This window comes from Mustela erminea, chromosome 16 (assembly GCF_009829155.1).
Source record: "Mustela erminea isolate mMusErm1 chromosome 16, mMusErm1.Pri, whole genome shotgun sequence".
NCBI classification, from domain to species: domain Eukaryota; kingdom Metazoa; phylum Chordata; class Mammalia; order Carnivora; family Mustelidae; genus Mustela; species Mustela erminea.
In genome coordinates, this window is record NC_045629.1 from 81,727,106 (window position 1) to 81,739,174 (window position 12,069).

General features: G+C 53.9%; 1 protein-coding gene across 6 annotated transcripts in view; it reads right to left on the reverse strand.

The window, feature by feature from the left end:
* TRAPPC9 (trafficking protein particle complex 9) overlaps positions 1–12,069 on the reverse strand; it is a 500,764-nt gene that overhangs the window by 153,237 nt on the left and 335,458 nt on the right. For all 6 annotated transcript variants that reach the window (XM_032316499.1, XM_032316500.1, XM_032316503.1 and 3 more), the window contains one exon: positions 7,955–8,065. In XM_032316499.1, coding sequence (XP_032172390.1) covers positions 7,955–8,065 — 111 coding nt within the window. The remainder of the gene's footprint in view (positions 1–7,954; positions 8,066–12,069) is intronic.

Here is a 12,069-nt window from a genome sequence, read left to right on the forward strand (position 1 = left end):
TGCCTCCACGTCAGACAGCATTGGGAAGCCGGGAAATGAAGGTCCAAAGAACAACTAAGTGCCTGAGCAAACCCTGGGCTGGTAGTCTCCCCAGAAAGGAAGCGCGCGCCCTTCACGTGGCTGAGACGGGCTCCAGCCACGGCGGCAAGGCCAGGGGACTGTTCCCAGGGTGTGACAAAGTGTACTGAAAAGTAAGGACTTGCCACCTGGGGCGTGCCCACCGTGGGTCGCAGGGGGCACCATGTACTAGACACGACTCAACGTCAGTATCTGTAACGACCCATAACAGGCATTAGTGTCCCCATTTTAAAGAAAAGTGCTTGGATCTAAAACTAAAAATGCTAAAAAAGAACCCAGGCAGCAACCTCTTTGACCTTGGCTGCAGAAACTTCTTCCCAGACACGTCGCCAGAGGCAAGGGAAAAAACAGCAAAAATAAACTATCGGGACTTCATCAAGATAAAAAGCTTCTGCACAGCAAAAAGGTAACAATCAACAAAACTAAAAAGCAGCCCAGGGAAGGGAGAGGGTTTGCAAACGGCACGCCAGATAAAGGGCTGGTAACCAACACCTACGAAGATCTTAGAAAACCAACAGCCAAAAAAATGAATAATCCAACGTAAAAATGGAGTTTTTGAACAGACATTTCTGCAAAGAAGAAATCCGGAGAGTTAACAGACCCATGAAAAGATGCGCACCACCCCTCATCGTCACGGAAATACAAGCCAAAACCACACTGAGATCCCCCCTCACACGGGGCAGAAAGGCTAAAATCAACAAAGAAAGAAACGACAGGTGCTGGCGAGGATGTGGGAAAGGGGAGCCCCTGCACCACCGGTGGGAAGGCAGGCTGGCCCAGCCACTCTGGCAAACAGTGGGAGGGTCCTCAAGAAGTTAAAAATAGAGCTACCCTACGACCCAGCAATCACACTACTGGGTATTTACCCAAAGAATACAAAAACACGAATTCTAAGGGATATACGCCCCCCCCACCAGATGTTTACAGCAGCATTACCTATAGTAGCCAAAGTATGGAAGCATTCCGAGTGTCCACCGCCTGATGAATGGACAAAGACGTGGCGTGTGTGTGTGTGTGTGTGTGTGTGTGTGTGTGCGCGCGCGCGCGCACATATGTCTACCACAGATGCTGTGTGTGCTTCATGGGACATTGTTCTGCTATAAAAAAGAAGGAAATCCTGCCATTTGCAGGACCATGGATGGAGCTAGAAGGCTTTATGCTAAGTGAAACAAGTCAGAAAGGCAAATTCTGTATGATTTCACTCATATGTGGCTTTAAAGAAAAAAAAAACAAATGAGCCAAGAGAAGAGAGAGAAGTCAGGAAACAGACCCTCATTTATAGGGAGCAAACATGGTTACCAGAGGGAGGTGGGTGGGGGGTGGCAGAGCGGGTGACGGGGACGGAGGCGGCCCCGTCCAGACCTGGGTGACGTTGGCGGTCTCAATCACTGCATTACCTCCCGAAGCCAACCTTACATGGTCCGCTCCCTGCACTGGAATTTAAGCACAAGTGAAACAAAAACTGAAAAGCGCTTGGAAGTTCGCTAAGGCCAAGCCCTTTGCCCAGGACAGCTGAGTCAGCCAGTGGCTGGGCCCGGGCACGGGCTGGGGTGGCCCCAGGTCTGGGCTCACTGCGCCTCGGGACAGAGCCGCTCAAGAGCGTCGCGCGGCCGGGCTGGGGCGTGCAGGAGGAGACGGCCTCCCGCACAGGAGGGAGACTCTGGAGAGGAACACGGAGCAGAAGCCCACAAAAGGCCCCACGTCAGAGGGTTCTGAGGAAAGAAGAGCTGTGTGAGGTATGGATCCCATCCGTCGTCTTCTCCCTTTCTCACAGAAGGCTCTCTGCGCCGTCTGAGTCAGCACACAGCTGCTGGTCGCAGGCCCTGACTCTGCGGCCCGACGACTCCTCCAGGCTGCACTCCATGCTTTGTTCCTGCCGCCCACCGACTGTCAGGGGCTCCCGGCGATCCAAGCGCCAATGTGTGTCTATAGGAAACTTGAGAACCGCTCCTTACGAGGCAGGCAGAGTGCAGTGGCGGAGGCCGCTCTGGACAGTGGACTGAACACTCCGGGCTCCACCATCACTGCCCAGCGCCTGCTAAACAGCCCTGAGCCTCAGTTTCCCCATCGGTCAACTGGAAGGATGAGAACATGTCGGGATGCCTTCTCCTCGCTTCTGGAAGCTGCTTCGGAAGGGCTCTCCCATATTCCTTCCAGATTGGAAGAGAAAATCCCCAAAGCCCTCCGACTCGGAGTCACGGTGGGAGGGACCGCCCAGGTCAAGGGCACAGGCTCGCCCGTGCCAGGCGCGGGCTCCGGCACCCTGGGCGGAGGATGCGCCGTAAGTATAAATAAGGAGGGGTGCCCAGCACGAGCGCGGGGCTGCCAACAACGAGGGGCTCCCTAGACGCCTCACGCAGCTCTTCAGAGCACGCAAAGCAGCTCAACGGGACAGATGAGGGTCCAGGCGGCTGAGGGGGGACAAGGAGTCCGAGTCTGCGCTGTTCCAGGCGTGGGGCTGCAGGAACGTGCAACGCAGTAGGAGGCAGGGCGCAGGGACGTCACTGTCCCCTGCTCCCAGACTGAAGTGCTCAGTAGCCACGGGCATCCCGCGGGGCCTCGCCGTGCCATCGCCACCCCAGCCTCCATGTGCCCGTGAAGACTTCCGTGCGACCCCAGCCGAAAGCACTGGAGGAGGAGGGTGCCCTGGCCGGCTCCCCACGGGTGAGCTCTCTGAGCCTACTCCCTCATCTGCTAAGCAGTGACGACGGCGATCAGGGAGGCGGCAGCCTCACCACAGAGGCGTAAGAAAGAGGAGGGCGGCTCCGGAGGGCCCCCCCCCCGCCGGGCCAGCGGGACAGCGTCAGGGCCAAGCCCCAGAGCCTCCGAGGTACGGCGTGTTCGGGTGTGAAGGCCACGCTCAGGGGCGCAAAACCAGGCGGCTGGGCTCGCAGACCACCAGCGATCGACCTCCAGGTGAGGGGGCGCGAACACGTGGCTGCCAGGCCCGCGGCACGGGCCGTGCACCCGTGTGATGGATGGAACAGAATGGGGCAGCTCGAGGCACAGAATAACATCTATCACCAGAGATTAAAAAGATGCATATGTAAATGAGGGTGGTCATGAAATTTGATTTTAGTGGTTTGACAATTAAGTAAAAACAACAACAACAAAAAACCCCACAATAATTATCATTTTAATTTCCCAGTAAATCTGCCATGGGCAACACTGTATTTTCTTAAGAAAGTTGATGCTGTTTTCCTCATAAAAGCTTTCTACAGTTTCTGGTCATCCTTTGAAACTGGACTTCGCGGCATACAGCTCCTGCAGAGAGGCCCAGGGGTCGGCAGGTGGCCCTGGGCTCCGGTGGCCAGCACTGCATGACCCTGGGAAAGTTCTGACCTCTTGACTCAGAGGCCAAAAGGGCACAAAGTTGACACCTGAGCTGCCAAGCGAGGAACACAAGCACTCCGTCGAGAACCCTTTCACGCCACTCCTGAGGGCACGCTGCCCCGCACCCCGCAACCGCCCCTTGTACACCAGCCCCAGATCACTCCTACTCAGTCCTGCTCAACATCAGCACCCCTTCCTCCAGGAAGTCTTCCTGGCTGCCTCCACCCCACCTGGGCCAGGTACCTCCCCGCGTGCTTTCCACTCCCCTCACCGTGCGCACCCGCTGCCCGTTTGCCCCACACCAGCACAGAAGGCCCACCTGCGCTCACCGCCTGCCCTCCTGGCAGGGCCTGGAGCCAGCCGACACTCCGGGAATGAATTCATCAACACCATGGACGCCAAGAACCCAGGATGCTTCTCCGCCTATCCTTCTGCCGGCCTTCGCACTTGACAGTGGACTTCACAGTGCTGGTCACAGCTCGCCGAAGGCCGCACGCAGTGCCAGGGGAGAGGAATGGAGTCGGTTCTTAACCTTCAGTCACCATTCCCAGCAGAGCTGAGGAGCCAGACAGATGTGGAGCCTAGCAAGGGGCTGTGCTGCCCGTGCTCGGGGGCTTAGCCATAAAATGCAGATAAAACCTCCCGCAAAAGCGGCACGAGGACTCAAGGGCCCTCACTTCCAAACACACGGGCTGGGTAACTCCGCCTTCCCTGTTTCTCCGCCTGGGAAGCACACGCTCCTGTCCCGGCTGGAATGAGGTTGCCCCTTCCGACCAGGAGGGGAAGAGCCATGCAGCCTTCCCAGTAATCCAAGAGGACTTGAGCTGGTCCCTCTCCTGGAGTCGGGACCATCCTTGAAAGGAAATCAAATGCCTCCAGGCCCAGGGGTGCCGGGGTGCTGGGAAGAGCCGGAACAAAGCCACACGAGTCCCAGAAGCACGGCCTTTCATCAGAGCACACCGCGCCCTCGCCAGCAGCAAGCGCTGTCTGTCCGCCCGTTTCCCAGCAGCAGTGGGAACAGCACACACAGTTGGGGGGTGAAACCGGAGTCACCGAGGGGCACAGCCCCACCCGCTTCAGAGCAGCCAGAGACATCTTCAGCAGTGGTGCCACCTGAGGCAGGCTGGGGCCGGCTGCTCAAGGCAGAAGGCATGAGGCAGGAGAATGGCTCAGTTCAGGACTCCGGGAAGGTCTCAGGCCCCAAGCAAATGGCCTGGGTCCAGAGCAAGGCCATCCGTGGCCGGGGTCTGTAGGACGCCTCCTGGGGCAGCCAGGTAAGGTTCAGCCGCCTCTGCTTCCTCCAGCAGCATGGTCTGTGAGCACTGGCCGCCCTCTCCAGGGGCAGAGCATGTGTCTGACCTGATCCAGGCAAGCCCAGGGACATTTGAAAAGGGGAAGGGACGTGCGTCCCTGTGACCCCACAAACACTGGGCTCCCCGGCACTCAGCACCGGTTAGTGGGGACAGCAGGTCAGAGCCAGAGATGACTGCTGACTTCTGATTTACCAGTCCCACCGCAGGCCAATAAGGTGCCCCGACAGGCTGGTGCCCGCCATGGGAGACACTCGTCCCCCTCATCACACCCAGCTCCCGGGCTGGGGGGTCCCCTGTTCACGCTGGCACTCCGGGAGCCCCGCACAGCCTCCGCAGAGCAAGTTCTCCGAGGATCAGTACTTACTGGGTGAGAGTGTTATGAAGGAATAAAGAACGGGTCAGCTGGGAGCACGGAGAACGGAGAATTTAAGAAGAGAGGTCGATAAGGAGGAAGCTTGAAGCACGAGATGAATCTGTGGTCACTTGCGTGCGAGTCGGACCGCCAATGCCTCCAGCCTTCCACCGACGCCACCGAACCAGCTGAGACCAAGCGTGACGACTGATAATCTGTAACAACCGGTTTCACGTCGGAGTCATCAGACGACCAGACTTAGGTCCACTGAGATCTCCAACCACATCAGACAAAAGCAGAGAGGGGTCTGCTCGCAGTTTCCTTCACGATCTGGAGAACAGCACAGGGCCTGGAGAGCTGCCAGCAGTGGAGACCCCAGGGGCTACACAGGCACCCTACAAAGGAGCCAGTCCTGCACCAGGCGCTGGACACTGAGCCTTGGCCTCCGTGGCCCGTGGGCAGGAGCACAGGTGCCTCCACTCAGCAAGTCCTCTGCAGGGGCCCAGACAGCGAAATCTCCGGGGGGGAAGGCCCCCAAGGCGCAGGGCCTCAAGCTTCCAACTCTCCACCCTAGCTGTCCTGCACCACGGGCCACGGGGCCCGATCCCACATTCGCAGGAGTCGTTAACAATAATCACATTAAATGGCAACACTGTGAAGCCATCTCGGAGCGGACCAGCACGGAAAGGGATGAAGCAGCGTATTCGTGCAACAAAACAGAAACAGCAGTCACAAGGAGAGAACCAGACATATATTTATCTCCACAGCATAATGCTGATTTAAAGTTATAAAAAGACATATTTTTTAAAAGACGTATGTGATATAGACCCGCCTGTCATAAAAGAACTCTGAAAATAATGTTCGGTTGCAGATATAAAGACAAAGAAGTAGCAAACCACGGTGCGAATGATTCCATCGCCTCTCCGACCGCAAGCCCCTGAGAAGGGAGGGCAGGGGAGGAGGCCGGCGAGACGGGCAGGAGGGCTCCGCTCTCTGCCACTTACTGTTTTCCCAGCGCCGCGTTCCCCTGCTGCTTGCTTATGAAAAGCGTCAAACCCAGCACTGAAAGAATTCTTCCAGGAACACGCTCTCTGGCCCTCCGCCACTAACACCAGCCCGGTGCCTTCTCCGCGCGTCCCTCGACTTCCCGTCCCTTGTCCGTCACTCATCTTAGCTGTCCAGCCTTCCAGAGACCACTGCCGGGGTCAGGCCGTCCTCCACGGCCTCCAGGGGCAAAGCCGCGCCTAGAGCTCAATCCTTGTGCACAGTTCGTCTCTGGATATAAAACTGACTTGGAACGAAATGCACAAACCAGCACACACATGTTGAATTCTCAACGTAAACACACGGGTAGCACACACACACACACCCGGTTGTACCCTGAGACCTTACCTAGAATACCCCCGTGCCACGGCCTGTTAGAAGCCCACCCGAGCTCTCCAGAGGCAAGCAACGCTCTGCTCCTTCCACGGCAGACGAGTTCGCTGCTCGTTCTGGGACTTGGGTGAATGGCGTCCCGTGGTACCTGCTTTTTTAGGGGAGGCTCCCCTCACGCGGGGCTCTGTTCCTGGAGCCCCCCTACTGAAGCTTTAGGGATATGCTACGTTTAGTCACTGAGTATCATTCCAATTGCAGAAAAAATGCCACCTTTGCCTACCCGGTCTCCCGTCATGGACATCTGGATTCTATTTTCTGGCCATGAGCATTCTCGTATAGGTCTTCTTGTGATAAACATTTAAACTTTTTCTGAATAAATTACCGGAGTTGGAACTGCTGGGCACCGAGTAGGTGCATGTTTGGTTTTGTAAGAAACCACAGACCCTCCTCAGAGCGGCCACACGCACTCACCTACCCGCCAAAACACGCGGGTTCCTGAACCTTCCCCTCTGCACCGGCGCTCGCCACAGGCGGTTCTCTGACATTCCTTCTGGGGAGTGTGGAGTAAAATTACATTTCCCCCACTGACTCTGTTAATGTTAGCTATTTTTTTTAAACGTTTTATTTCCTTAAAATAAGAGAAAGACACAGACAAGGCAGAGAAGGGAAGGAGACAGACAGGCAGGAAGAGACGGAGAGATCCGGGGCAAACAAATGTGAAGAAAGGGCTTATGTCTGGGACACGTGTGTGCTGCTTTCTGAAGTATTTTCCCCATGTGAGAAGTATTTTTCAATTAAAAATAAAAATTGTATTGCACCTACATCTCATCCCAATGCTCATTCTGTCTCGAAGGGCAGGCCCCAATATCCAAGCGGGACATGGAGACACGGCAGTGGGTCTGGGGAGAGGCCCGGCCGATGGCGGCGGGGGCCTGGGAAGGGGCCCCCAGAGCGGAACTCCGGCAGCCTTCGGGGCACGCCGTGTGGCCTGGCCTCACTCCTGGACGGCTCTCACTTCCACCTCACCTCCTGTGAGGTATGGCCCAGGGCCTGGCTCCATGCCAGGGCCCAGTGGAGCCCCCTCTGTGCCCTCTGGGGACTGGGCTTGGGTGGCGCCACCCCTTCCCGGAGACCTAAGCCTTGTCTGCCCGACTGTGGAATTCCTCAGGCACTTCCTACTGATACTGATAGAGGCCCCACAGTCAAGGCCAATGCTTCCCAGGTACAGCTTTAAGAAGTGAAAGTGACATCTTGCCCAGGTGCCTCAGGGCCTGAGGCGGGTGTGAGGCGGTCCAGAGCAGGCGCCCGGTTCCTTAGATGGCCACCACTCGGCTTCGCCCTGACCTCACACCTGTCTCCAAGTTGAAGCCACGTCAGAATCTTTCCGGGACCCCTGATCGCGACCAGGGTTCCCCCGAGAGGGAGACAAACCTGACTTCCCTCTGGGGTCTCGGAGGGAGGGCCACCGCGGCACCACAGGTGGGACGGAGGGCACACTCACCGCTGGCATTCGCCGGCGTGCAGGACGAGCTCCTCGTTGCCGCGGGCGCTGACCGTCAGCTCGTGCTCCGTGGAGTTGAAGACGTCCAGGAGCAGGTGGCACTGCCGGGAGCTGCACAGAAGACAGGAGAGGAATGAGGATCTTCTGGAAGCCAGACGAGAACAATGGAGACATTTTCTCCTCCCAACAGACCTGCTACCGCTCGAGGACGGCAGAGGTGCATTTGACGAAACAGCACACAAAGCGTCCCGGACGCTCACTCTGAACTAACAGAAGTCTGCAAAATGGGTTTGGGCGTCAAAGCCTCCCTGGTCCTGGGGACACATGTGCGCAGCCTGGCATGCCTTGACCAACCAAGTGGCCTGGAAGGTGACCAAGGCTGTCCAAGGCTCGTGGTTGTGAGGACTAGAACTCGGACCCGGAAGTAGGACCACCAGGGAAAGCATGCGGCACACAGAGCTGACCGACCAACCTGGCATCTGAGTCATGACCGAGTCAGGTGTGTGCCGCCGTCCACAGGTACAGAGCCAGGTGCCGGGCGCGGGCACGCGCAGAACCGGATCCCTGCTGTGTGTGTGCGCACCTGCCACGAGCCTTCCCTTCGGAGCCGTGAAGACACTGTAGGTTCACTCACCCCCGCCCTCCTGACACCTCCCCTCCTTCGACTTCTCTGGTCCAGAAAGTAAACACTAATACACTCAAGCTCAGGGGCCCCTGCCACAGGAGAGGTCCCTGAAACAAAGGCCTAGCCGCTAAGGATAGGCCAAGAAAGAAGACCTGTCCCCAAGAGAAGGTGTCACCTCTCAGGGTCCCTAGTCCCTCCCTGCCCCGAGATGACGAGGATGCCAAGCAGCTCAGCACCCGCCTGGGGGCACTGAGGCTGTGGACCTGAGTGGGGCCAGGAGGGGTCTGGGACACTGTGGCACCTTCAGTGGCTGAAGTGGCCACCCAGAGCCTCTGCCCCTCCAGACTCAGCAGCTACTCGTGAGGAACAAAACCCAACCGCACATGCATCGTCTGCCTTAGTCTCCATTGTGAGACTCCCGTCACAGGTGTGGTGAATGCCATGTGTCCCAGCGGGCGCACGGCAAGGAGTCACGTGTGTGTGAACTGGACGGGACAGCCGTACCCACGCTGGAGCAGACACGGAAGTCAGCCACAGACGCAGAGGTCATTCTGGAGCGAGGGAGGACCACCTCGCAGGGAAGAAAAAGACTCCGGAAAGGATCTGTGCCCTGGTTCTCCCTCAGCTTACTATGTCTTCAGAATATGACCCTCCCAAGGGCATCTCAATTCTCAAATTTACTTCTCAAGACTTTTCTGGTAGCAAAGGAAGGGCAGATTGCCAACATCCCCATTTGCTGGGGCGTCCGGCTCTTCATTTCATCTCGATGCCCTCAAGGCCGTGTCCCCAGATCCCCGTGCAGGTGGGGAGAGTGAGGCTTGGCGCATGGCCACAACGCCAGTAAGGTGACCAACACTGCAGATTAGAACTCAAAATCCTGTGCTTTCCATGTAGTTGGAAACAAATATTCCAAACCTGTCTGTTCTTTCCAGAGAAGGGAACTGATGTGGGGAAGCGTGCAGTGCCCCAGCCAGGGACGTGGGCACACAGACCCGTGCCCACGCACACGCACCCATCACCCCATCAGAGGCCGCGGGGCATCTGTAAACGCCGACCGTTGGAGGGGTGCACGCAGCATCCGTGCGCAGTGGGGGCAGGGAAGAGAGCGGCTCTCCCATCTCTGCGGAGCGCCGCTGTGAGGAGTCGCGTCACGTGTCCTCAGAAAAGCAGGCTCACACTGGTTGATTCGAGGTTCTCTGAGTGGGAGTGTTTCCCCCAGAGGTTCAGCACTTGGAAAATATTCATTAGCTCTGACAGCTGCGTGCAAGAGGCCTCCTCACTCAGCTCACAGAAAAATGAGCTTTCAAGAATGAAGATCTATTCTGCCTTTGTCATAACTTCATGAAATCTTTAATCACAGCAAAATCTTTCATCAGGAATGGGAATTCGTAAGACATTTATCAGAGGAGGAAAATTGAAGTGATTTTTAAAAGCAGGGAAGAAAAGACTGGGATATATACTGTTTGCACTCACAGAATGTAGCAGTTAGAAAACTGCACGGGCACGAACAACAGAACATCACCCTTCTGTGTCCTCTGTTTCTTCTGACTCACTGAGTGTGGGGGCCTCCTGATCCAGTGTTTCCGTTCCTCCTAATTGTCGGCCTCATGATGTACTGGCAGGTCTCTGCTTTCTGTCCATTGTTCACAAATTAATTCCATTCCCTGACCTCCAAAAGGAGCATTTTGTACCCACCACAATGTCCTTACTCTGTGTATCTCTCTGCATCACTCTGGATGGTCTTAAGTTTTAGGCTCCACCTGAGCATAGTTACTTTTAATTCCAGCTTTTTTCTATATTGTCTTATTTTGTTCCAGTTCTGCCCTTTCAAAGTATAGAAAAACCCAGGAAAGCTTCCTAGAGGAACTAGATGGGAGCAAGTCTTAGAAGGACAGGTCCAGCTGCCGGGGAAGGGGACGATGGTGTCCAGACAAAGAGGGTAGGGCATATGAACCCGCGTCAATCGAGCGTGTGTGCACTGTTTCGTCTGTTGAGAATTAGGAACTGTGCTACTTTTCTCTGACAAATACAACGTCGGCCGAGTCCCCACTGTGTGCCAGGCACTGTTCCAGGCTCTGAGAATATGGACGGCAACGAAAAAAAGTGACCCTCACTTTCACGGAAATCACACCATTGTGATGAGAGAGGGCCGGGAAAGAGGAGGTGAGTTTACAAAATAAAACGTTTAATCATTCTGTAAAGTGAGGAAAAATACATTCAAAAGGCTGCTGAACAGCAGGTAAAGACACATCCACAGAACGAACAACTTTCTTCTTTATCAACTGAAACAGTTACAAAATAATTTTTAAGAAAGAATATTTATAATAGCAGTGCATTGTTAAAATGTCTATACTGCCTAGAGCAATCTATACTTTTAATGCCATTCTGATCAAAATTCCACCGGTATTCTTCAAAGAGCTGGAGCAAATAATCCTAAAATTTGTATGGAATCAGAAGAGACCCCAAATCGCTAAGGAAATGTTGAAAAACAAAAATAAAATGGGGGGCATCACGTTACCTGATTTCAAGCTTTACTACAAAGCTGTGATCACCAAAACAGCATGGTACTGGCATAAAACCAGACACATAGACCAGTGGAACAGAGTAGAGAGCCCAGATATGGACCCTCAACTCTATGGTCAAATAATCTTCGACAAAACAGGAAAAAATATACAGTGGAAAAAAGACAGTCTCTTCAATAAATGGTGCTGGAAAAACTGGGCAGCTATATGTAGAAGAATGAAACTCAACCATTCTCTTACACTGTACACAAAGATAAACTCAAAATGGATAAAAGGAATAAATCTTTTTTAAAATGCTTGAAGAATGTTTATGTAGAATAGTTTTGAAGTTTTATAGAATGGTGTTAAAGATAAAGAATAAACACAGTAATGCGTTATACTCCAGGGTGGGAAGACAATATTTTTAAATAAGTTGCCTCTTTTGAAAATGTCTATAAATTCAATGAAACTCAATATAAAATCCCAACAGAGTTTCGGTTTTGATCAAAGTTGACACACTGATTCTAAAATTTATATGTAAGACCAAAGGGTCAGGAACATAGAGAACAATGGTCAGGAAGTTGTTTGGGAGGGACTTGGCCAACCAGGCATCAAGAGATGTCATAAAACTTTAGCAATGAAGGCACTGCTGGGGGCAGCGATTTATAAATACATCAATGGAAAAAACAGCCCCGAAACAGATCCATGAATATAAGGAAACTAGATATAAGGACTGAAGTAGCAGCACTGATTAACAAGAAGATTCAATAAATATTGCTGGTCTGCAAGTGTAGGCAGACACACAAAGAAATGATATCCCTACCTGACACGATAAACAAAAATAAATTTCAAATAGATTGAAGAGCTGAAAAAATTTCAAATAGAGCATATAACTGTCTAAATCCTTTAGAAGAAAAATACAGATAAATCTAAATCCAAACATATGAAGAATTACATTAAATATAAATGGCCTAAACACTGTAATTAAT